At 38.2% G+C, this 26,780-nt stretch overlaps 5 protein-coding genes across 5 annotated transcripts; 2 read left to right on the top strand and 3 right to left on the bottom strand.

Moving 5' to 3' along the window:
- Window positions 1–1,186: 1,186 nt before the first annotated feature.
- Window positions 1,187–3,084, top strand: LOC111792164. Its single transcript, XM_023673499.1, has 2 exons — window positions 1,187–1,360; window positions 2,209–3,084. Exons 1-2 carry the CDS (start codon window positions 1,297–1,299, stop codon window positions 2,871–2,873), a joined length of 729 nt encoding a protein of 242 aa, XP_023529267.1. The 5' UTR covers window positions 1,187–1,296; the 3' UTR covers window positions 2,874–3,084.
- Window positions 3,085–5,722: 2,638 nt separating this feature from the next.
- LOC111792161 lies at window positions 5,723–8,066 on the bottom strand. Its single transcript, XM_023673496.1, has 2 exons — window positions 7,203–8,066; window positions 5,723–6,781 (listed from the first exon to the last, which is right to left on the bottom strand). Exons 1-2 carry the CDS (start codon window positions 7,749–7,751, stop codon window positions 6,101–6,103), a joined length of 1,230 nt encoding a protein of 409 aa, XP_023529264.1. The 5' UTR covers window positions 7,752–8,066; the 3' UTR covers window positions 5,723–6,100.
- A 5,878-nt stretch (window positions 8,067–13,944) lies between these two features.
- LOC111792338 (transcription factor ICE1) lies at window positions 13,945–17,507 on the top strand. Its single transcript, XM_023673733.1, has 4 exons — window positions 13,945–15,149; window positions 15,261–15,485; window positions 16,864–17,034; window positions 17,140–17,507. The coding sequence occupies exons 1-4, from the start codon at window positions 14,112–14,114 to the stop codon at window positions 17,221–17,223; spliced, it is 1,518 nt and encodes a 505-aa protein (XP_023529501.1). The 5' UTR covers window positions 13,945–14,111; the 3' UTR covers window positions 17,224–17,507.
- A 699-nt stretch (window positions 17,508–18,206) lies between these two features.
- LOC111793878 (light-regulated protein, chloroplastic-like) lies at window positions 18,207–20,269 on the bottom strand. The gene is made up of 3 exons (XM_023675944.1): window positions 20,052–20,269; window positions 19,307–19,471; window positions 18,207–18,532 (listed from the first exon to the last, which is right to left on the bottom strand). The coding sequence occupies exons 1-3, from the start codon at window positions 20,234–20,236 to the stop codon at window positions 18,457–18,459; spliced, it is 426 nt and encodes a 141-aa protein (XP_023531712.1). The 5' UTR covers window positions 20,237–20,269; the 3' UTR covers window positions 18,207–18,456.
- Window positions 20,270–20,868: 599 nt separating this feature from the next.
- Window positions 20,869–26,759, bottom strand: LOC111794102 (sialyltransferase-like protein 1). Its single transcript, XM_023676241.1, has 11 exons — window positions 26,469–26,759; window positions 26,308–26,390; window positions 25,037–25,123; window positions 24,859–24,936; window positions 24,688–24,779; window positions 24,377–24,578; window positions 22,985–23,075; window positions 22,838–22,896; window positions 21,960–22,108; window positions 21,802–21,883; window positions 20,869–21,695 (listed from the first exon to the last, which is right to left on the bottom strand). The coding sequence occupies exons 1-11, from the start codon at window positions 26,593–26,595 to the stop codon at window positions 21,303–21,305; spliced, it is 1,443 nt and encodes a 480-aa protein (XP_023532009.1). The 5' UTR covers window positions 26,596–26,759; the 3' UTR covers window positions 20,869–21,302.
- Between the last annotated feature and the right edge of the window lie 21 nt (window positions 26,760–26,780).

Below are 26,780 nucleotides of genomic sequence, written 5' to 3'. Positions count from 1 at the left end.
TCTATGAACCCTTATTTCTTTTCTCGAAATCATTATTACTATTATAGAATATATATCCCGACGAATACATAATTAAATTGGTTTGAAATCCTCTAAAATCAAACGGTTATTAAATTAATAAAATTGATTTAAATTATATTTTTTCAATCTCGACGAGTCGAGAAAGCCGCTTTGGTGAATCGGTAGACACGTTGCTATTAGGAAAGTGGAATATTTACGGAATCCCCATGAGATTCCTCTTTCTTATTCTTAAACAAGTCCCCGAGAGGGCTTGGCTTAGTTGATCCATGATTTTATATTTCGTCTTTCGTTTCCTTTTCGTTTGTTTCGAGAAATATATCGATCAATTCCGATTCTTTCTTTTTCTATTGATTCTTTTCCGATCGAGATGTATGGATCCATGGGCCTATGTGTCTATATAGATCCTGTTCATGGATTAACGAAAATGTGCAAAAGCTCTATTTGCCTCTGCCATTCTATGAGTCTCTTCCTTTTTACGTATGGCATCGCCACTCCCTTTGGCAGCATCCACTAATTCGGAACTTAATTTGAAAGCCATATTTCGACCCGGACGTTTTCGGGATGCCCCTAATAACCAACGAATGGCAAGTGCTTTTCCTTGTGTGGATCCTATTTCAATGGGAACTTGATGAGTTGATCCGCTTACACGTCTTGCCTTTACTGCTATATCGGGANATCATTCCCTAAATTAGCCAACGAGAGGGACTCACTCCCAATAATCCTCAAGAGTACCCTCACAAAAATATACATATCGAAGAATTTTATCTTTTTGGTTAGTTCAACGGTTGCAAAAGTGTGAAAGATCAAACTATCGACCTTTGAAATGGTACTAAATGTCATATGTTCGGCTGCATTTCAATAGGATAATATCAAGTAGAAATCGAGAAAAAAGTCAACTGTTAAGCTATTCTCGACTTAGCAAAATAGGTATATATACCCAAGGAATGCTAGAAAAATATCAGCTAAATATATATATATATATATATATATATATATATATATATATTATTGTTATTATTATTATTATTATTATTATTTTTTTTTTTTTTTGCAAAACATTAAAGGGAGCAATAAATTTTTCATTTAAAATTGAATTTGAATTTAAATTAATTTATACAACAACTGATATTTTAAAAGAAAAATAAATAAAAATAAAGGGAAGAGATCCATTACCTCCATTTTCAGCCTTCTAGATTCTCATGCCCCTTTGCCTTTGTCCCTTGCCTTTCAAACACCTTCACTTCACAATTGTTAGCATTCACAAAACACATTCCAATGGAAAAACAAACCCTCCTTTGTTTAACAGATACAAGCAGCTCAGACAGTCCAATTCATCCAGGTTTTTTCTCTCTCCCATCTCGATTTCAATTTAGTTTCTATACTTTCAAACGGTCGATGTAACGACCCAGGCCCACCGCTAGCAGATATTGTCCTCTTTGGGCTTTTCCCTTTCGGATTTCCCCTCAAGGCTTTAAAACGCGCCTGTTAGGAGAAAGTTTCCACACACTTATAAAGGGTGTTTTGGTTAGGGTTTAGGTATTAGAGCTATTCCCTAAACTTAGTCATGTCAAAAGAATCCTCAAATGTCGAACAAAGAATTGTGAGCTTCGAAGGTGTAGTCAAAAAGTGACTACAGTGTCGAACAAAAGTCTCCAAAGGAGTCGAGCCTCGATAAGGGGAGGCTCTATGTGGTACTTTGTTCGAGGGAAGGAGTGTTGAGGATTGTTGGGAGGGAGTCCCACATCGACTAATTTAGGGAATGATTAATACTATCTCCATTGGTATGAGGCCTCTTGGGAAGCCCAAAGCAAAGCAGAACTTCTTAAAGTGGACAATATCATACCATTATGGAGAGTCGCAATAATAATTACATTGTAGCATACTTAGCGATCAAAATCCCTTAACAAGTAAGAGATCATATCTATCTATCTAATTTGAATTGTGATGTCACACATTGGTTGGGGAGGAGAACAAAACAAGTGCGTGGAAACCTTCCCCTAGCAGACGCGTTTTAAAGCCTTGAAGGAAAGCCCGAAAAGGAAAGTCCAAAGATGACAATATCTACTAGTGATGGATCTGGGTCGTTACCGTCGATCTATAAAGGGATGTTTGTGAAGATTCAGCCAAAACGAGGGACTAAATTGCAAATTTTAAAACCGAAACAATAACGAGTTCCAATTGTTTCAGATATAGACAAGAAACTGAAGGCCATAGTGACCCTTTTGGACGAAGATGAGCATTACCAAAACAGTAAACTAGAAATCAAATACATGCTTGAAGAGTACAACAGATCATACCATTCCTTGGCTGAAAAATATGACTATTTAAAGTTCATATTTGTTAACACTGTCTACTCCGCGTCGTCTTCGTCTTCCGACGCCGAGATATTTCGATACAATATCAGACATCCAGATATCCAATCCGCTGATGTCGATCTCCGCCTCAATGGTATCTTCGACAAGGAGTTCCTGATCAAGATAAGAGAAGAAGTAAGCAACAATAAAACATATGGAAGAATCACGGCGTGTCCCGAGATCGATAGCGCTGAAAAAAGGATGAACAAGTTCGAAACAATTGCTAAGTGGGAGAGTAGATGTAATGAACTAAACTCACAAGTGACAATGCTCATGGAGGAAAACCTGCAGCATCAAGAGGAGTTAGCTAGGAGAAACAATCAGAAGAGAGCAGCCATTAAAGAGCTTCAGCAACAGATACATTGCCTAAAGAGTGAGAAGAGAGCTCTCCAGAGTTCCCTTAGATTCACCAAAGAAAAGTTTAAGCCATATCGCTCTCCGATATCGCGATTGGCTGAAACGATTTCGAACAAACTTCGGCGGCGAGGTTGTTCTTGACATGAACTTCAGTTGCGTAACAACGGATACGTCCATATTCGATCCGAACATACTCGATACCGTGATCTGTAATTGAAATTTATACTCAAGCTGGCTCTTTTGTGATGTATTATGAGCATTTGTTGTGCATTCAGAACATTGATGAATGAAATTAAGCAGATAACAATATGCAGAGAAGTTTTCAGCAGGTTATAAGCTTCTAGCAAGATAAGTTTTTGGAGGCAAGCATATGACACATGTAACCTTTGATCTTCCATCAAATGACAAATAGGGAATCCAATCTTTATCGTACTTCTTATGCAAACATGACGACGGGGTGTAACAGTTTAAACTCATCGCTAGCAGATATTGTCTCTTTTGGCCCGTTATGTATCGTTGTCAGCCTCACGGTTTTAAAACGCGTTTACTAAGGAGAGGTTTCTATACCCTTATGAGGAATGCTTCGTTCCCCTCTCCAACCGATGAGAGATCTCACAATCCTCCCCCCTTGGGGTGCAGTGTCCCTGTTGGCACACTGCCCATTGTCTGGCTGGATTTGATACCTAGCTCAAGCCCACCCTAGCAAATATTGTCCGTTTGGCCCGTTACGTATTGCCATCAGCCTCCTGGTTTTAAAACGCGTCTACTAGAGAGAGGTTTCCACACACTTATAAGAAATGCTTCGTTCTCCTCTCGATGTGAGATCTTACAATTCATCCCCCTTGGGGCCCAGCGTCCTCGCTGGCACACTGCCCAGTGTCTGGCTCTGATATCATTTGTAACAGTCCAAACCCACCACTAGCCGATATTGTTCGTTTTGGCCCGTTACATATTGTCATCAGCCTCACGGTTTTAAAATGCGTCTACTAGAGAGAGGTTTCCACACGCTTATAAGGAATGCTTTATTTCCCTCTCCAACTGATGTGAGATCTTATAATCCATCCCCTTGAGGTCCACCGTCCTCGCTGGCACACTACCCAGTGACGGGCTCTGATACTATTTGTAACAGCTCAAGCCCACCGCTAGCAGATATTATCCATTTTGGTCTGTTATGTATCGACGTCAGCCTCACGATTTTAAAATGCGTCTACTAGATAGAGGTTTGCACACCCTTGTAAGAAATGTTTCATTCCCCTTTCCAACCTACGTGGACCTCACAATCAAACACCTTCCTAGAAACCAAAGGATGCCCACATTTTGCATACCATCCATCAATGTGTTTCCAACTCCAACGCTCCCATCAAAGCCTTTCTTTACCACAAAGCCATGGATTCCATCCGTGATCCCCTTACCCGACACTTGAGAACAAGCGGATAAAACTGAAACCATGACGACTGAGTCGAGAGGAACATTGTTGCCATCTTCAATCTGTGTTTCCTCCTCCAGAAAACATGATAAGAGTCTTAAATTAAACTCTACGAGTGAATAGAAGTTCAAATTCACTTAATCTATCAACTTAAGCTTTAAAACACAGCATTACCTAGTAATCATTGACGTCCAAGAGACCAGATTTCGAAGGGGAATTTCGTCGAACAGTTCTCGTGCATCCTTCAACTCGCCACATTTCGAGTACATACCGATAGAGCAGATGACACAAAAAGATCAGTCTCAAAGCCGAAGACAAACACTTGCTGGTGAGCCTGCCTGCCGGAGACGAGATCGCACAGAGCCGAACAGGACTTGATGGTGCAGGGGAATTGGAGCGTGTAGGGGCTGAGGGCAAGCTTTCGCATGGCGGAGAAGGCGCGAAGGGCTTCAACGGAATCGCCACTGCGAGCCAAATCGGCGATGACTGAGTTTCATGAATGGACATTGGATTTATCAACGTATTTGTTGAACCACGCTGCGAGATTGGGATTGGAGTTGCTTGAAAATCGGCGCCAACAGAGATTTTAGAAGGAGGCACCATTCGGAGATAATATTTTTTTTATTATAAACTGAGGATCATTCTCTTAATTAACTTAGGTGTGACTTTCATTCAACCGTTCATAATTAGGGTTGGTATCAATGGAGATAATATTTTTTTACTATAAACTCATGATCGTTCTCTAAATTAACCGATATAGGACTTTCATCCAACACGTTCATAATTATTTATAGAAGAAGCTTTCTTGACTTGGTTCGTCCTATTCACGACCAATGAATATTGAATTCTCTTTCAGATAGAACTTGAAAGGAGAAGGAAGGTTGGAATTGTTAGATAAACACAACCCTCAACAATAGTATGATATAAACACAACCCTCAACAATGGTATGATACTGTACACTTTGAGTACAAGCTCTCATGGCTTTGCTGGCTTCCCTAAAACGTCTCATCCCAATAGAGAGAGAGTATTATTTGATTATAAATTAGCCGACATCTGACTTTCATCCAACAGGAAAATCAACAAAGGTCTCATCCCAATAGAGAGAGAGTATTATTTGATTATAAATTAGCGGACATCTGATTTTCATCCAACACGAAAATCAACAAGGGCCTATTATTGTGAATTCACCCGACATTCTAATTATTTTATTATGAAGCAAACCACAAGCAATTCATCCTATTCAAATATTCCGACCAATAAACACTAGCTGGAATGCAAACAAGCTTCCATAATTGAATTTGTACCACGTTTTTTGAACGTCTAGTGCCAAAACGTGCCAAAGTCATTAAATCAGTAGTAAGTCACTAATCCGTTATTTTTTTTTATGAAATTGTTAATATTTGTTTAAAAAATACCTTAAAAAAGCTTATTTTTTTTAAAAAAAATTATTAATATTCTTAATTTTTGTCACTGTAATAAATGTTTTAGCAGCCAATGAAGAAGAAACTGCTAATACACAAAGATTCATGGGATTTATGGTAAAGAATCTAAGACCCAAGAACAAGAACAAACAACAAAAATGTACTTTTAAGGCAACAGGAGCTATTGCTTACACTTAACAATGTCTGCAGCAAATGATGATAAAAAGAACAAAACCAAGCAGATTTCCCATCCAAATCCATCGCTCAGCTCCAAGTGAATAATCTCGAGCACCGATACCGATACCGATACCGATACCGACCTGCATTTGCAAAAACATCGAGCGTGTGTAATCATCTAAGATCAATGATAAATGGTAGATATCAAAAGAATCACTTGATACAGTATTCTGTGTGAGGATGCTAATGGTTTTACAACAGGAATGCAGGAATATTGCCTGCTAGATTTGGTCAATATGAAAGAATAGATCATTCTACAGCGATCGATCGATCGAATCGAACGCTAGAGAAGCCTGAGGTGTGCGGTATCGTTCATCGTTTTTATCTGCCAGCCCGACTTTAGTGAATGTTGTAAAACAGTCACAGATGAATCATCTATGCAGAACTTGTGCAGCATTGCCAAGCTGCATTCTAGGAGGCCTGTGAGGAGACATTTAATTGGAATTGAATGAGTGAAGATGCCGATACACGTCGTACATGATGACGAGTTTCTGATACTTAGAGGGGCATCCCGAGGGGAGATCTCGTCTTCAGCTTCGTGTTCTTCAGTGGTAGTCACGGTTTGTAGCCTGCTCTTGCCCGACTTCTTCCTCACGATCCCATGTCGCTGCCTGTGAGGCAAGTCCCAATGTGGGGATGATTGGAGAGAATGTGCATCTCGATCGTGAATTGAATTGGTTAGTTCGTGTGACATTTGAAGCGTCTCATTGGGACGGATTGCAACGTCTGATCTCAGCTTTTCAGGAAGCTCCAAGATGGTTGCGTTCAGAAAATGAACCATACGGAACTCGACCTGCCTTAACGATTCTCCAGCTGGTGCAGCGAAGTCGGGTTGAATTCTATCAATGAAGCTCAACGTTTCAGGCGTATATATATCGGACCGGAGGCAATGTTCCCAGTGTCCATGACTCATCTCTGTAAGGGCATCTGCCTTTTGTATTTGTTCCTCTGAAAAATTCATTTCCTGCAAGTTCATTGCATAGATGGTTTACAAAATTGAAGAACAATGCAGAAAAAAGGATCAAACGCCGGCATTAACCGATGAATCATCGACGCCATCGACCCGTTTCAATCAAAATTTCAACCATTGTAATCCAACTTCAACAGAACAAATCATCCATACCCCTCAAGAATTCAACAAAGAACATCATCTGATTATCATCATAGTTGAAATAATACGGCTAAGATCAGTAGCATTCAATACTTGTTTGTTCTATAAACTTCATGGATTCTAAATTGGCTTCAAAGTTATCCATCAAATTCAAAGATGAACAAGAGATGAACAAACGAAGTTGCATAGATTCAATCACAAGTTAAAACAGAATTGGATGTCTCAGAGGACTTTTAACAAACAGTTTGTGAGCATAACGCGATGGAATCATTACCTGACAGACTGAAGCGGCCATCGATCGGGCCCGATCCAAGGGAGACGAAAACACGGCATTGAAACGAACCCCCTGAGATTTCAAGAACACAGCCAACGCTCTTGCCTGCCGCTTACCTTTCGGCGTCAAAGCCGCCTCAGGGCACCGTCCGCCGACCAAGTCCGATCTCAAATTCAATTCGTACTCCCCATGGCTGATCAGAAAAACCTCCATGACCACTCGATCGTCGTCAATCGAACTCGACGAGAAGCTCCGTGTGAACACCGGGGGCGGAGGAAGCTGTGGCGGCGGCGCTAGAACATTATACGGATCCCAAACCTTGATCACCGGCCCCAATCGAGGCGTACCAAGGGACGACAGTTGAGGAGACAAGGGCGACGCCAATGCGTGACATGGTAGCATCTCTGGCTCCTGCTCCAGAACCTTCTTCACCAAATAGTTCTCCAACTCGCCGCTAGCCGGCTCGACATTATCATCACCATCCTCCTCCTCCTCCTCCTCCTCCTCCTCCCGTTCCTCCGCTACTTGCCCGGACTGAGCCGATCCCATTGCAGCAAAATCAACCCAAAAACCCTATCTATATCACCGATTTCCTCACTGAAAATGCTCATGATAGAACATCGGGGAGCAAGAATTCTGCATAATGCAACGTAAATTTGGATAAAAACGAATCAAGAGCTCCTGTGTCGTTGTTCCGGTGGGGCGTTGGTGGGCAGATCTAGAGAATAAGGGAACAGATCTGATCGGAGATGGGCCGCTGGGGGAGTGGGCAAAGCGGTATTACAGGATTACAGTTTTTCAATTTGATGATTGTTTTGCTTTTCTTTTCTTTTCACATGATCCGTTTCGTACAAAACAATTGAAAACTTCACGTTTCTCTGTTGTATACAAAAGAGACAAACATTTTTAAGCTTACGCTTCTGCCCAAACCAACAGTCAACACAGTAAAAATAAAACTAACGGTAAAATTCGCTGTGGTAAAAGTAACTTTTCGGCCCTCCTCTCACCATTATATCAATTAATTTTGAAAATTTTACCATAATTGAGTCAAAAACACTATATTCTACTCCTTCGTCCAGAATAATGTCCCGTTGAAAACTTTGTTAGATGATGAAAGTCCGAGAATAATTTAGAAAATGATCATGAGTTTATAATCAAATAATACTCTCTTCGTTGGTTTGAAGACTTTTGGGAAGTTCAAAACAAAGTCACGAGAGCTTATACTCAAAGTGGAAAATATCATGTCATTGGAGAGAGTCGTGTTCGTCTAATATGGTATCAAAGTGATGCCCTAAACTTAGTCGTGTTAATAGATTGGTAAATTTTCAAATGTCGAACAAATGACTCCAAAAGAAACGGAGTCGGCCTCCTCGAAGGCATAATAAACAATGACTAAGACTCCAAAAGAAAAAGAAGTCGAGCCTCGATTAAGAGGAGGCGTCGTACTTTATAAGAGGGGAGGTGTTGGATGATGAAAGTCCCACCTCGACTAATTTAAGGAATGATCATGGGTTTATAATCAAAGAATACTCTCTCCATTGGTTTGAGGACTTTCGGGAAATAAAAAACAAAGTCACGAGAGCTTATACTCAAAGTGGAAAATATCATACCATTGTAGAGAGCTTATACTCACGAGAGCTTGACTATGAATATCTGACTAGGATGAACGGCTCAATGGTTCACTTCATAACAAAATAATTAGAATTAAGCTCGTTGAATTAGGATGTGTATTATCATTATAAAGAATATTTCAATGGAGAAAATGCGAAGAAGGCCCCTTTTCGGGAGAGTTCCGAGCCATCAATGAGAATACTACTCTATAACAGCTAGAATTCTAACCTGATAGTTTCTATGGGGCGTAGGTCTCCCAAAAGGTAACGAAGGCGTGTAAAGGTTTTCTCGGACCAGATAGAGATTGACCCTCAAGTGAAAAGGCAAAAGGGAGCTTGATTGCAAGACCCACCCATCGAGCAGGTATGGAAGTTGACCTTAGTGATCCAACGGTGCAGAGTGGAAGGGCCGTCGCTCAACGTTTAAAAGCTACTCTAGAGATAACATGCTAATCTTTCTCAAAAGCTCACATCAACGGAAAGATTTGACACTTCGATATTGGCTCTTCGCAATCAATTATTCATTATTATAATTGACATCAACAAGTATTTCCTTTGACATATGTTTATTTTAAAATTATATATAATATACCGATTAAATATTTAAAGAAAAAAAAAACAAACTAAAAGCCATGTGTGATTGTAATTGATTTGACGTGGATTGGATTTTGAGAGAATTGGGCTGGGTTGGGCTGGGCCGGCCCAAAAAGGAGAAGGTAGGGTAGGGATGGTGGTGTAGGAGTGGGGCAAACGCAGTCGTTTTGCAGCACATGGAGAGGATTATCCAGCCAGCGTTACACAGCTTGGAACCGCCAGGTTTTGGGTTTCACAGATCGAATGCATGTCTCGTGTTCGCCACGTGGCTGCATTATACATATTATCCACACTCTCCCCCTTAACATGTGATGGAGAATCATTTTTTTTATTTATTAATATTTTACTTAAATATCAATTATTGTTTTCTTGTTCTAAAATTTTCATGAACATGTAAAATAAAAGTATTATTTTTTCTGTGTTTCTATTTATAAAATAAATATTAATATTTTAATTAAATATAACATAAATAATATTTTTATTCTATTTAAAAAAAAAACTTTACAATTTAATAAATTAATAAATCTATAATTATTTTAAAAAAAAAATTATATTTATTCATAATTTCACAAATCAAGCCTTTATATCTCACAACACATCACTAACATAGATAACAAACGTCAAATATTATTAATTTTTATAATAATTTTAGAAGTACGGTAGGATTTGGTTGGGTTGTAACTCTTATTTTTGGGTTGGTCGGATTGACCTAATAAAAAAATTTCAACCCGAGAATTTAAACTTTCGATTTTTCAACAGTTCAACCCAGCCCAACTAAAAAAATTAACCCAACAAAATCTCTGTGGGTTAGGTTAGGTAGTATGGACTGATCGTGTTATCGAGCCATATGAACACTCATAAATTATATATTTTTTATAACAATTACTCTAAAAGCGTTTTACAAACTAGTTTTATGTCATCTTATACACGATAGCTTAGGGCAAACCCCATTTCGAGATAATACTCTGAGTACTTCTAGACAAAGTTTAAATAGCTTATAGCAAACCTCATTTCGAGATAATGCTCCGAGCACTTCTAGGCACAGTCTCAATTGACGGCTATGGTATACTAAACGTGTAGCCAATTTAAGAGGTTCTCGAAGATGATTCTAGAAGTTTATATAGTATGATTGTAACACGTCGTAACGATAGCAAACTTTGTTGACTCGAGAGTTGGAGGAAGAAAAAGGGAAATGAATAGTGAAAAAAAAATAAAAATTAAAAAAAAAAAGGTTTGAGAGTTCAAATTTGTTAGAAGGGGGCGGTGAATTTGGGAGAAGAAAGGGAATCACGAGAAACTTGGGATTTCTTTTACAAAATTTATTCCAAACTTTGCCTCTCACCTCCTCCATTATTTATTTACTTTTCCAATTTGCAATTAATGTGGCGTGGTTACAATGGCATTGCAAAATAATAAATAAATAATAATAATAATAATAATATTAGATGTATGTTCTATAATTCGGAATCCGAGGCCCACGAAGCTCGTAGATATTTTAAGTTGTTAGCTAAATGGAGTCGAAATAAGAAGGTGAGGTTGTATGTACTATGACGATGGGTGATTTGGAGGTCAAAAGGGTGGAGTCGAAGAGTAATCAATCGGCTCCGCATGTGGCTGCCATGACGATTGCCTCTGTTGTGTTAAAGCCAGCAATGGTGGTGGAAAAGAAAAATAGAGAATTTCAAAAACCATTGAAAAGAAAGGATTGGAGTTGCTAAACTCTGATATCATGAGAATGTTTGCAAATATCTATATATTTGTCTTATAATAAAATATGAAATATGATATATATGGCAAACTATAATTTAATACTAAATATCTTTAACAAATGTTAAGTATAATATATATATATAATTTGTCGGGATGAAAATTGAAATAGTTATATAAACTAATTACAAAAATAATGCATCAAAAAATTGAAAATAAATAAATAATTATCGAAAGAGGCCTAAATTTTAAAATTTATATACAATTGATCTTTGAATTTTAAATGTATTCTATCTCGTCTTTAAAGTTTTATCTTGTGTTTTCTCGATATATATATATTATTTATTTATTTATTTATTTATATATTTTAATGGATGGTTCTATCATATATTAAATCAATTTTTTTTTATGTATAATATAACTCTAAATTTTCAATTATGACCTTAATTATTAATTAGAATCCTATAAATTAATTCACGCTTAATTAAAGTTTTCGAATTGTTATTTTTATTAGAATGATTTTTTTTTTGACAGAAAAATTAATATTAACTCCATAGTTTAATTTTATTTTTATTTTTTTTATGTAATGCTATAAATTAAAAATGTTTTTGAGTCTTGTTTTTATTATTATTATTATTTTTTTTATAATAATTATTTGAAGAAAAAGGAAGCGCGTAGGACGGTGACGGTTAAGTACATATATATATATATATATATATATATATATTTAAAAAGGGTACAAAGTAAATAAATATGACAATAAAAAATATTATTAATTTAATTTAATTTTCTCCATTTTCTATTTATTCATAGGACGACAATTTAAGTGACAAAATTTAAAATTCTAAGAGAGTTTGTACGAGGTAGTGTTTTTAATTTTAATGAATTTGTTTTTTTATTTTATTTTTATAAATCCAAGAAGTCGAAAACTCCTTATATTTTTTTTTGTGGATAAACCCGACCAACACGGAAATTGAGTTACAATCCAATAACCCAACCCTATTATACCCTACTTTTAAGATTAGTATGTCTGACGTTTGTAATTGATGTTCGTGATGCATTATGATTCGTAAATGTTTGATAGTTCAGTTATATGACATTTTAGTTATTACTATTATTTTTTAAATAATTAAAAAATAACTCGATAATTCAACTCGAAGATAGAAAGTTGGGTTGTGTTGTGAGCTGACCCAATCAACTTGAAATTTCCCGTATCTAAAAGATTTTCCCAACCCAACTAAAAAAAATAATGGGTTGGGTTGAGTTGTGAACTCTATTCGGGTTGCTCGAGTCACCAACAAAAACCTGACTACCGATGAAAGCAAAAACTATCATACACCCTCATATTGAGATGACAAGAATAGTAAAAACCTGACTACGGATGAAAGCAAGTAAAAGGAATGGATAACACGCTTTGGACAAGAATTGTAACAGCCTAAGTCCATTGCTAGTAGATATTGTTCATTTTGGCCCATTATGTATCGTCGTCAGTCTCACGATTTTAAAATGCGTCTACTATGGAGAAGGTTTAGCTCTACTCTAACTAGTGTCTCGCATCATCCAATGATTGACTCTGATACTATTTGTAACAACTCAAGCCCAATGCTAGTAAATATTGTCCGCTTTAGCCCGTCAGCTTCACGGTTTTAAAACGCGTCTACTAAGAAGAGGTTTTCACACCCATAGAAGAAATGTTTTGTTTCCCTCCTCAATCAATGTAGGATCTCATAAGTTTGACCGTGATATCTGACACACGACCACATGCAACACGTTTTGGACAAGCATGATCGTGACATTGGGTACATGCCCCATACCAACTAGGGAACTTGGCACTTCTTTCTTTTATTGGGTGACTCGTTTCCTTCCATGCTTCCCCCTGTGTTTATCTTTGCCTCGTCTTTGATTTTCTCTGTATTTTATTCTTGTCTTTATAGTCCAATTATATCCATAACGTTAAGTCTTAAACTCTAAAAAGTTTGGAGAATATTCTTAAATGAAAAAAAAAAATAAATAAATAAATAATAAAATAAAAGGTTAAAGGGTTAAAAAATATCCAAAATAAATGGTTTCATTAATATTTTAAAACTTTTTTTTATACCACTTCAAAAATACTTTTTATATTTTTTAAAAATTGTAAGAATTTTTAATTTTTAATTTTTTTTAATTTTTTTATGAAGGTAATAGTTACATTTTGCATGTTTAAAAAATACCCTTAACCTTTAAAAAATTAAAAAGAAAACTTGGAACTTTGAAAAAAAAAAAACCTTTAATTTTAGATGAAAACGGTTAATAGTTTGTCTCAAAAATACGTTTCAACTTAAATTATTAATATTATTAAATTTTCTTTTAAAATTAAAAAAAATATTTTAAAACTAAAAAAAAAACCTTTAGTTTAAAAGAAAAAAACTAAAAATATCCTTGTTGCTAGTATCGGTTTAAAAAATACTCATAAGATTTTAAAAATAACATAATTTTTTGTAAAGATAATCTATGAAGTGTCGAGGCTAAGCAAAGCCATGAGAGCTTATGCTCAAAGTGGGCAATATCATACTATTGTGGAGAGTCGTAATTCTCGGTAGAAAAATATTTAAACATTTTTTAATAAAGCTATTTATAAAATTTCATTAATAAGTTTTAAAAAATATAATACTAATGATAATAATATATATATATATTTTTTGGAAATTATGGAAACTTTTTAAATTATAGATAAATTAGTTTAAAAAATTTATAAATATAAATTCCGATTTTACATATAAAATTGAAATTAAAAAAATAAAATAAATAAATATAATCTTAAAACGGAACAGACAAGGAAACGGCGAGGGAGAGAGACCACACATTGGCGGTCTTCTCCTTTTCTCTGATACGTAACGTTCAAACTTGGGAATATATTTCTGTTCATTTTCTTCTCCCCAAAACCCATTCCCCTTTTTCCCTCTCTGTAACTGCCTCCTTCCTTCTCTCTCTCTCTCTCTCTGCAACTCTCTCCGCCCAGATGCTTCCCAAATCCACCGGAATCCTTTGGCTCGACGGCGACCATGACGACGCCGCTTCCTGGACCAGAGCCACTGACGACCACTACGACGATATCGCCATTGCCGGCTCCATTTCTTCCTTCAAATCCATGCTCGAACCTGACTGTTTCATTAACTCTTCTTCTGCTCCTCTCAACTCCTCTCTCCATCGTTTCAATCCCACTGATAACTTCCTCTCTTCCTGCTCTCCCTCCCAACCTTTTGCTCTCGATCCTTCCCAGTCTATGTTGCCTTCTCACAAATCCTGTTTCTCTTCTCTTCTTAATGTTGTTTGCGGCAGTAATTTCGATAATGCCTATGATTTTGGCGGCGATACTGCTTTGTTTGGATCTTACCAGGGGAATCAAGCTTCCAATCCCTCTGTTTTCATGGGATTCACTGGCGTTTCTCCTCTTCCTCAAATCGGTAATCAGTCGCTTAGCTTAAATCATTCTGAGTTTCCGGTTGCTGATAACCCTCCCGCTTTCGGCGATGGATTTAATCCGGCGGCTGCGTTTGAGAGCTTCGATGGCTGCGGGAATGCTCTGTTTCAGAATAGGCCTAAGGTTTTGAGACCTCTTGAAGTGCTCCCGCAAGTCGGTGCTCAGCCGACGCTGTTTCAGAAGCGAGCGGCGCACCGAGTTGTCTCTCCCGGAGCTGATAAACTTGAGAATCTGGAGGTTTCGGGTTTGAAATTTGGAGAAGGCTCAACGTGGACGGCGGATTTGGAGAATCTGAATAAGAACAACGGCGATGAGGACGGTGAGGATGGTAGCGTGGATGTTTCTCGGTTTAATTACGACTCCGATGAAGGCAATGAGTATAACAAGCAAGAGGACAATGTTAATGCTAAAAACTGCGGAAGCAATTCCAATGCCAACAGCACTGTAACCGGCGGCGACCAGAAAGGGAAGAAGAAGGGGATGCCGGCGAAGAATCTCATGGCGGAGCGACGGCGGAGAAAGAAGCTGAATGATAGACTTTACATGCTTAGGTCCGTCGTACCCAAAATAAGCAAGGTACGAATTCAAGCTTTTCCTCTCGATTCCATGGCGGAGAGATCTTGAACCACTGGTCTTTCTTGATGAATTGGGCAATAAATCTATATTTTCCTTTTCTTGTGTTCACAGATGGATAGAGCTTCAATCCTTGGAGACGCCATAGACTACTTGAAGGAGCTTCTTCAAAGGATAAATGATCTCCATAATGAACTTGAATCGACTCCTTCTGGTTCTTTGCTGCAACCTTCTGCAAGCTTTCACCCTTTGACGCCAACGCTGCCAACGCTTCCCTGTCGTGTCAAGGAGGAGCTGTGTCCAAGCTCCTTGTGCAGCCCCAAAAATCAGCCTGCCAGGGTAACTTTTCAACCAACTTTATTCTTTTCTGCGTTCCATCTTGTTTCTTTTTGTATTTGGTTGTACTTTTGTGCTTTTTATTCATGCAGCTAGAATTCTTTTTCGTTTTGTTTGCTCTTGAACTTCCTCCACAAGTGTCTAGCATGAACTCTGAGATTTTTGGTTCTTGAGAGCCAAGTGCTTACAATGCTCCTCCTTACCTTAGTAATGTTAATGAGTGGATTTGCGAATTTCGGGTTGTTTCAGTTGAACCGTTCATCAAATAATGAGTCCCAGTGATCTGTTTGTTACTTGTATTGGACGTGCTCATGGATGAAGTAACATGGGTAATGATACTGTAACAGCTCAAGCCCACTGCTAACATATATTGTCTGCTTTTGCCCGTTATGTATTGCCGTCGGCCTCATGGTTTTAACACGCGTCTGCTAGGAAGAGGTTTCCACATCCTTATAAGGAATTCTTTGTTATACTCTCCCACTGATGTGGGATATCACAATCCACCTCATTTGGGGGTCTAGCTTCTTCGCTAGCACACTGCCCCAATGTTTCGTTCCCCTCTCCAACTGATGTGGGATCTCACAATCCACCCTCCTTATGATATTCATCGAGGCGAGTGTCATCGAGAACGTTGGACTCCGAAGGGGGTGGATTGTGAAATCCCACGTCGGTTGGAGAGAGAAACGAAGCATTTTTTATTAAGGCGTGGAAACCTCTCCCTAGCATATGTGTTTTAAAAACCTTGAGGGGAAACCCGAAAGGGAAAATTCACTAGCGGTGGACTTGGGCTGTTACAGCTACTCTAAAGAGTCATACGAAACATGTGCTTAATTGTGCATGGTCCGTAGTTTTTAAACTAGCAATATCATGTGAGTGACAGTCAGCTTCATCTTATTGTTGTAGGCTGCCAAAAATATGATAAAATTAAGTAGATTTGTTGGACAGACCTTACAATTGTTGTTGGTTCTAATGATATTGATGGCGTTCATACTTTTTTTTTTTTTAATCATCTTACTTCTGTTGATAGAAGTCGGTTCGACGAGATACCAGTCATCAGACATGAAAACTCGAGCACAGTTTCTGTGAATTTTTGGTTTCATTCTCGAACATTTATGGGATTTCGTTGCATTTTCTTGTGTGTGTTGGATGATGAAAGTCCCACATCGGCTAGTTTAGGGAATGTTCATGGGTTTATAATAAAAAAATACTCTCTCCATTGGGATAAGGCCTTTCGGGAGAGCCCAAAGCAAAGCCATGAGAGCTTATACTCAAAGTCGACAATATCATACCATTGTGGAGAGTCGTGTTCGTTTAACGTGTGCTTATGTGCATATTCGATGAAGATGTGCTTCAAATCCTGATTGGTAACGTGCTTAAACAGGTCGAAGTCCGGGTCAGAGAAGGCAGAGCTGTCAATATTCACATGTTTTGTTCTTGCAAGCCCGGTCTCTTGCTATCCACCATGAGGGCTCTGGATAGCCTCGGCTTGGATATCCAACAAGCTGTAATCAGCTGTTTCAATGGATTTGCTTTGGACGTGTTTCGAGCTGAGGTTCGCACTCGTTTCCTTTTCGTTTTCCCGAATCGACGTTTACGATCTAATATCGTTCAACAAGTTTTGTTGGCACTAACCATTTTGCTGTTTGATTTCTTCCAGCAATCCAAGGAAGGTCAGGAGATCATACCTGAGCAAATAAAAGCAGTGCTGTTGGAATCAGCTGGCTTACATGGTGTTATGTAGCTGAAGCTGTTATCAAATGCAGCCCTTCATTGATGGATGGAACAATTCATCGACGAACTCTGTAAATCCGACGACATTCAGCTCCGTCTTATTCTCGAAGGCGTGCTCGTGAACATCATCGACAAGTAGGTCGCCTAATATCTCTTATGGTTTTAGTTCTTTTTCTTACCAATCTAGTTTTCAGAACATACTGCAAGATCAACCTCAAGTGTTTGTTTCACTTCATTTGGTTGAGTTCTTTTTGCAATAAGATTTTCTTCTGAAACGTAGTTTCCTTCTGCTAATGCCTTTATCAGTCTCCCATTAACTGGCCTAAGATCCTCATCATAAATTCCACAGCCTTCCCGATAGTTTCCTCGGGTTATCTTGAGAACCAAATGTAGTAGAGATCGAACTGATGTCCGATAAGATTAGTTGATCATAGAAAAGAGTAAATATATAAGCATCGAGAATTCTGAAAAGTGGAATATAGAACTTGTGATATATCCTAACGAACCGTTGTCCCATGAGAATAGTTGAATATTGAAAACAAAAGGGATCAATATTTAAGGCCTGAGAATTCTAAAAAGCAAGTTACCGAACATGTGATATGATCCAACCAAATGTAGTAGAATCAAATTGTTGTCGGGTGAGAATAGTTGAATATAAAATGAAAGGGATAAATAAAGGGTTGAGAATCCTAAAAAGTGGGTTACCGAACCTGTGATATGACCTAACTAAATGTAGTAGAATGAAACCGTTGTCCCATGAGAATAGTTGAATATAGGAAACAAAAGGGATAAATATTTAAGCATGGAGAGTTTTGAAGAGTGGGTTACCGAATCTGATCCAACCAAATGTAGTAGAATCAAATTATTGTCCCGTGAGAATAGTTGAATATAGAAACCGAAAGGGATAAATATGTAGGGGTCGAGAATTCTAAGAAGTGGGTTCTTGAACACTCGTGATATGACCCAACCAAATGTAGTAGAATTAAACCGTTGTCCCACGAGAATAGTTGAATATAGAAAATAAAAGGGATAAATGTTAAAGTATCGAGAGTGCTAAAACGTGGGTCGGAAAACCTGTGATATGACTTAACCCAATGTACTAGAATCGGATTAGAGTAAATACTTAAGGGTCGAGAATTCTAAAACATGGGTTATACAATTTGTGATATGGCCTAGCTAAAAGGCTTGTATATGTGAATAAAACTATACAATACACTAAATAAAAGAAGCATAGCCGGGGGATTTAGAAAACGCCATTTAGAAACTCGGCTCCACAAAATTCTCCACCAAGATCATCGCAAGCCTCCCCCGGGAAAACTCTGCACATAATAATAATAATAATAATAATATTATTATTATTATTATTATAAATAAATAAATAATAATAATAATAATAATAATGTCAGTATCAGTAAACAGTGGTAATTACTCCAAACTCCAAGGCAGGGCACAGATTTTCAAGTGTTTTGAGAGTGTTAAACATGCAGCTTCTGGAGAGAAATCTCCAAAATATATATATATATATATATATATGTTAAATTAATAAAATTATCTTTACATTTTATTTAAAAATTTATCTTTAAATTTTTAAAAATTCAATAATACTCTTTAATTTTAAATAAGTGGACAGAAATTATTAATATTTTGTTCAATCTTTTAAATTTTTATTAATATCTTAAAAAAAAAAGTTTAAAAAAAATACTCTTATTATTGGTATATAGTCAAACCGGTTAGTAGTGTTAGATGAACACGACTCTCCAGATATGATATTGTCCACTTTGAGTATAAGTTTTCGTAGCTTTGCTTTGGGCTTCCCCAAAAGAGCTCATTCCAATGGGGGAGTATTATTTGATTATAAACCCATGATCATCCCCTGAATTAGAGGTATTTCGTTTGAGAGTTTAAAATATTTTTGAAGTTTTTTCTTTTATCGGTTTAAATATATTATTAAAACTTTTGAAAATTTAAAGAAATAAAAAAAAAATGTAAATATGAACTAAAATTAAAATTTTGGAGTGAATTTAGAATATTAAAAAGAATTTATTAAAAGGGATTAAAAATAGAAGGAAATTAAAGAAAATAAATTATCTCACGTCTTAGACTGGGCAGCATAATCAAGATACTCTCTATCAATCTCTTCCAAGGCAACTGCGGCTGCTTCAGCGCTATCTGCAGAAGCCTGAAGCCTCACTTCTGGGAAAATGTTGGCCCAACAAGCTTCTCCACCAATGGTCTCACATGCTTCTGCAGGAAACACCCTGTCTCGAACCCGAGTATACAAGTCAATTCGAGCATAATTTATTATAATCTAACTCGAACTCGAGCGTACGGGTCAATTCAAACATAGTTTATTACACCCTAACTCGAACTCGAGTATATGGGTCAATTTGAGTATAGTTAATACACCCTGTCTCAAACCCAAGCATACGAGTCAATTTGAGCATAGTTTATTATACCTTAACTCAAACTTGAGCATATGGGTCAATTCAAGCATAGTTTATTACACCCTAACTCGAACTCGATCATACGAGTCAATTCGAGAATAGTTTATTACACCCTGTCTCGAACTCGAGCATACGGGTCAATTCGAGCATAGTTTATTAAATAAGACATCGATTATCATTTTAAAATTTGACGGTTTAATTCTCCCGATCATAATCATTAGAACTCAAAAACCACAAGAGCTTATAGTCAGAGTAAAACTACAAAGTTTCGATCTTAAACCTATTATTAATGACATAAATTTAGTGTTTACACCACGAAGACTTAAATATATCGATGAATGGTTCAAACTCAAGTTCAGCATAAAAGAGAAACATGCGAGAGAAAATGACTTACGAGATTACAGAACTATAATCAACCACCGAAGTATCGTAAGCGACGGCGGTAACTGCTTTGATTGTCGACCGACGCGAGGAAGAGAGAGAGCGGATCGAGGGAGAAGAGGGAAAATGAGAGAGGTTGTTGGAAGGTGTTAAGGAGGGGAGAAGGGGAGGAACAACAATGCTAAGAACAGCTTGCATTATGATATGATATGTTAAAAGCTTGAGATTTGAATGAGTAGAAGCCTCTTACTCATTAGCCTTTATAAAGAACAGTGGATGTGTTGAAATGTCCGAGATTGGAGGCTGTTCCTTTGGATAAGATTCATTTGCATCCTCTTTGTTTGATATTTATTCATTTAGAGGAAGCTTTCACACTTTCCCATCATCTTGGAGATATTTGTGAATCTCTCCAAGATATTTAAATATCGTCCCATTATATCTAAATCACATAAACCGTTCATTGTCGGGACTAGATCGAAGACTTGTTCTAGCATCAAGTTCTCTGGCTCGTGCATGAAGACAACATACCTCAGGTATGATACTTTTCAACTCATTTGTTGTAACAGCCAAAGACCACTGCTAGCAGGTATTGTCCGCTTTGACCCGTTACGTATCATCGTTAGCCTCACGATTTTAAAACACATTTGTTGGTGAGAAGTTTCCACCCTTATAAAGAATGCTTCGTTCCCGTTTTCAGGGCCAACGTCTTCACTAGCCCAATGTCTAATGTCTAGCTCTGATACCATTTATAACGGCTCGAGCCCACCACTAGCATATATTGTCCACTTCAGTCCGTTACATATTACCATTAACCTCACGATTTTAAAAGAGAAGTTTCCAAACCCTTGTAAGAAATACTTCATTCCCTCCACGTTACTTAATGGACATTTTTTCACCTTCACAGTCTTTACAAATAATCGCAAGAATAAATAATGATACACTTTTCTTTCAGAGGCTAAAATACAAGCTTTACAATCTATTTAGAAACAAAGCAGATGAATAAATTGACTCGAACTAAAAGCCATACCGTATACTTGGTAGCTCCGAGTTCTAAGTCAGGCATAGAAGATAGCACACGACGTCTCGACCGATCTCGCAGAAAGGACTGATATTTCTATGTTGCCTCTACTGCTTGTGCCTAGCAATCAGCCAGAGCTGAAGGAAGGGATACTCTAAACAACCATGGATATCGTCGATATGTGTAACGGGTGAGTCCTAATTGGGGAGAAGGTATTGGCAAATAGCATATCGTCGAGAGCGTTGTTTATGCGACGGAATCTAAAGAATGTCTAACACATACGAGATCGTCCAACTTATTACCGTCCATTTTGTAGAGGGAGACCCCTTCCATCTGCTTGAAATGATCTTGTGATTCTTTTCTCAAACTGTTAAAAGGTGTAAGTTCCCACTTACTGTAACTTGATTTTTTCCTGGTATCACTCATATCAGGGGATCCTGAGATAGGACCTTCCATTCCAGGCTCCACATTGCCCCACACTTTACAGCTACCAAACTGTCCCAAATCGCCCCCTTGCCCGGATTGACGCCTCTTTAAGCTCAAGGCTGCAGCATGAGCCCTCCTAATCGTTTCTCGATCGGGAACATCAGACCAGTCTTGCTTCCTCTTTGATCTCATCGGAGAGTGAATCCTTATAACCTGAGAAGCCCTAAGCCACATGAGTTATCAAGGCAAGGCAAGGCATGGATCTCACCATTTTTTTTTTCGTGTGCGTGTGTGTGGGGGGCGGGGTTGAAAAACTTACGCCGAGGCACTCTAATAGCTGGTAGTATGCCCTTCCTTGAAGCGGGTTATGGCCTTTCCTGGGCGTTGAGAAGTACCTTGTCCTGGAACAGAGAAAATTTCAACTTGTTAGTGGCAAGAAACAAAACATGAATCAACCTGCAAGCGAGTTAAACTTACCATTCAGTGTAGCCAGGATCAACCGTGAAACCATATATGTCAACAATATCACACATAGAGAGAGCTAATTCAATAGATTTCATTCCAGTTCCCTTGGCACCTCTACGTAGAACAATACCTTGGAAGAGATAAACTGGATTTGGAATAAGCTGCAATATAAAGCATAAAAATCATTTACAGAAGGTAATAAGTTTCCAAAGCATCAGAAAGCAAAACAATCGTGGATACAAAGCCTTTCCCTTTCCATAAAATCATTACAATTTTCAAAACTGGATCATCGTGAGATCCCACATAAGGATGGGAATGAAGCATTTTTTTTATAAGGGTGTGGAAACCTCTACCTAGCAGACGCGTTTAAAACCTTGAGGGTAAACTCAAAAGGGAAAGCCCAAAGAAAATAATATCTGCTAGCGGTGGGCTTGAGTTGTTACAAATGGTATCAGAGCCAAACACCAGGCAGTATGCAAGCAAGGAGGCTCAGCCCCGAAGGGGGGTGGACACCAATCGGTGTGCCAGCAAAGACGTTGGATCTCGAAGGGTGGTGGATTGGGGGTCTCACATTGATTGGAGAGGAGAACGAGTGCCAGCAAAAGACGCTAGGCCCCGAAAGGAGATGGATTGTGAGATCCCACATCAGTTGGAGAGAGGAACGAAGCATTCTTTATAAGAACGTGGAACCCTCTCCTTAGCAGACGCGTTTTAAAACCTTGAGGGAAAGCTCGAAGGAGAAAGCTGAAAAAGGACAATACCCGCTAGCTATGGGTTTTGACTATTACAATCCCCTAACCTCATTCCATTTTTTTTCCTTTCCTCTCCCGTCAGCACTACCTTACAGTAATAAGAGAATTTACCACATAAGAATATGAATTAGCTTTTACCTTGATCCTTGCATTAAAGTCTCTGTGAATCACGCTCTTGATAATAAGTACCTCATCATCTGAAGAAAGACAAGAGATCATCAGACCTGACATCTTAAACCAGAGTCCGAGTGATAATATTTAACAACAGAAATAAGATTAACTTACCAGACCCATTTAGAATTTTAATCATATTGCGAGCAGCACCTCTTACAACAAGACGAAAATCCCTCTTCAGACCAACATATTTGGCATATTTCTACAGGGGATCATAGGGATCAACATGAGTATCTAAATATCTTCCGGAGAACTTAATCATAGAAGGAGAAGAAATCAATGTCACAAAATGTGCAGAATCAAGTACGTAATGTTCAAAGATCAGAAACCACAGAGTTCCCTGGAAGATGTTACAGGCCACGAGGATTCAGATTCAAGTGTAATACTTTCGATATTCTACTTTTGATAGTATTCTTAGGCTTCTAGCGGTGTCGTACTTCATTAACAAGCCTAGCCAGAACACAATGAATAGTTTGTGCTGTTTGCTACACAACCAATATTCTTAGACTTAAAAACTAAGACATAAAAATCAGCCATATTATTCCTCTTAAACTCCAGAAATACTAGAGAAAACTAATGATATATAAAGTAAACATACTCCCATATATAATTCTCGAATTTCTCTATAAACATTCATTGTTTGACGTCTTTGTTACAAGGTAAGTGTCTATTTCACCATTTTTCTGGCGTTTAAATAATCTATTGAATGTAAATGTTAATCACACAATTTGAATGAAGATGGAAAAAGTCCAAAATTGTGGGCACAAATTTTCTTACATGTTGGTCCTTTCATTGAAGTCTTGATGAGTATGGTTTCTGGTGATACATGGACAGGTTGGGGCAACAAGGGAAAATGGAAAGGGAAACAGCTATTGATGCTGAATTTTTTGTAGGCATGCAAGAATAACTTAACAACTAAAAGAACGTACTCAAAACAACACAAATGCATAAGGCACAAATTGTAACAGCCCAAGCCCACCACTAGTAGATATTGTCCGCTTTGGCTTTCCCTTCTGGATTTCCCCTCAAGGTTTTTAAAATGTGTCTACTAGGGAGAGGTTTCCACACCCTCATAAGAAATGCTTCATTCTCCTCTCCAACCAATGTGGGATCTCACAATCCACTCCCCTTGGAGGCCAGCGAGGACGCTGGCACACCGCCCGTGTCTGGCTCTGATGCCATTTGTAACAGCTCAAAGCCACCGCTATTAGATATTGTCCTCTTTGGGCTTTCCTTTCTAGGTTTACCCTCAAGGTTTTAAAACGCGTCTATTAGAGAGAGGTTTCTACACTCTTAAAAGGAATGCTTCGTTCTCCTCTCCAACCAATGTGGGATCTCACACAAATGACCATAGCAAGAGTTATTCAATTACTAATTACAGACCAAACTACCAAGTAAAAGACTCTAGCTAACTTGAACAAGCCGTTTAATAAATCAATAAACAATGAAAAGACTCTTGCAGTAAGTATTGAAAGTATTGACTAGAGCAGCTAGCTAGCTTACTTCATTTACAGGTGCCTCATTATCACGAATAACAGCATCATGACTGTCGATTTCTTCACCAAACTCCGTCTTTAGAAGATCTCCAGAGTTTCCCACAACTGCACAGGTTTTAAACTGCCGGGGGTGAAAAGGAGGTTTGGATGGCAGGATCAAATTTAGGTGTTCCTCACAAAGAGATCTATTGTAACATTTATCTGCTCCCCTACACAAAGACAAATAGATTTCACTCCACCAAAACAGTTGCCGTCACTAGTTCAAAGAAAACCACCAGAAGAAATTAACTCGAAGGATTAAGATAAGAGTAACCCTACAATTGTGCTATCCTCTTTGCAGCATAATCAAACCACCCATCAGGCCTTGCATCCAAATACTCTCTCGTCAAGACAGTAGTCATGTTGCGATACTGCATTGCTCAACACACATTAGAATGGACATGTATAGTCTTTAAGAGATTGCACAAATTGAAGATGGCTAATACCAACCTGTTCCCACAATAGTATGGCCTCACACACATCATATGGGTATTCCAATGGCTCAAAGATCTTGAACTGCTCATTATACTGCCAATACAAAGCATAAACAAATCAGCAACAAAGAAAATGGGTGAACACACACACACACACACACACACACCACAAAGAAAGAGAGAGAGAGAGAGACCCAGGTACTATTTGTGCCTTCTGGGAACTTGAGAATTAGCTTGCAGTGGTCAATAATATGAGCAGTGAGTCCAAGTCCCCTGTTTGCCTATACCAAAGTTCATGTTCAGATGAATCTCAAAAGATAACTGAAACTGCAGGGAGTAATCCACATACATAATGCATAAGTTTTAGGAAAAAAAAAAAAATTAAAACCACTAAGATGCAGTATTTGAAAAGACAACAGACATTCTCAGTGTTAGATGAACACGACTATCCACAATAGTATGATATTGTCCACTTTGAGCATAAGCTCTCATGGCTTTGCTTTGGGCTTCCCCAAAAGGCCTCAAACCAATGGAGAGAGTATTCCTTGATTATAAACCCATAATCATTTCCTAAATTAGCCAATGTGGGACTTTCATCCAACACCTCCCCTCGAACAAAATACACCTCCCCTCGAACAAAGTACGCCTCCCCTTAATCGTGGCTCGACTCCTTTTCTTTTGGAGTCTTAGTCATTTTTTACTATGCCTTCGAGGAGCCTCGACTCCTTTTTCTTTTGGGAGTCCTTTGTTTTTGGAGTCCTTTGTTCGACATTTGAGGATTCTGTTGACATGACTAAGTTTAGGACATGACTCTGATACCATGTTAGATAAACATGACTCTCCACAATTGTATGATATTGTCCACCTTGAGCATAAGCTCTCATGACTTTGCTTTGGGCTTCCCCAAAAGGCCTCAAACCAATGGAGAGAGTACTCCTTGATTATAAACCCATGATCATTCCCTAAATTAACCGATGTGGAACTTTCATCCAACACTCAGGACATGCGCAAACCACCTTTGGTTGGCACATCGGACCGTAGGGTTCAAGCAGTAGGTCCTGAAATTTGTCACGACTGGCTTGACACCCATGGTTATTGAAGGAAAAAAAAAAAGGCAATGCAAAACAATAGAACAAAAAACACTCAAATTGTGCTGCTTCATCTATCCAAAAGTAGAGAAGATCGGACGACATAACTAAATGTTCTCCAAAAAGTCGAAATTACGACTTGCCTTATACTCCTACACATATTAGGATGCATTGGAGCATTCAACAAACAGTATCATAATTCATAGCACTGGAATCGAAAAATCGACTTCATTCCGAAATGAAACTTAATTGAAAGAAATCAACTATGATTTCGAACGATCACATAGGCTGAGCTCTTTCGCTCGTCCAGCAAATGTACAATCGAAAAACGGAACAAAATATGAAAGAAATAAACTAAAGCTAAACATGATACAAACCACGCATTGCTGAATGCTGGACTGAAAATCCGACAAAATCCGGACCTCCTCCTTGTTGAGATCTGCAAGAGGCTGCTGATAACCTGAGGTTTTAAACAAGATCTTAGCAAAAATATTTAAGAATTGATGTCGAAGATACAAGGAAATGAGGGACGAGGAACCTGCAAAGAAGGAGGATTGAATGACGAAAACTACAAGAGAGAAGAGTGCAGCAGCACAAACGAGATGAAGAAGCGTAAGCCTCCTGCTGCTGCCATTGTTGGAGGTGGCGGCTTTGAGAGATCTCATTTACCCTCTGTTGGGAACGCCTGCGACGTAAGGTTGCAGCACAGAGTGGGATAAGAAGAAGAGAGAGAAAAGTGGCGGTGGGGGGCGTGGCGGCGATCGGAGATCGGCGATGTTAGTGTGTAGCTGCTGTTCGGAGAGCAAGGGAGGAAAAAAAAAAAAAAAAAAAAAAAAAGAGAAGAAGAAAA

The sequence above is a fragment of the Cucurbita pepo genome, chromosome LG04 (genome assembly GCF_002806865.2).
Source record: "Cucurbita pepo subsp. pepo cultivar mu-cu-16 chromosome LG04, ASM280686v2, whole genome shotgun sequence".
In the NCBI taxonomy this organism is placed as follows: domain Eukaryota; kingdom Viridiplantae; phylum Streptophyta; class Magnoliopsida; order Cucurbitales; family Cucurbitaceae; genus Cucurbita; species Cucurbita pepo.
The sequence above is the reverse complement of the archived record's forward strand: the minus strand, read 5'-3'. Positions and strand labels throughout refer to the sequence as shown.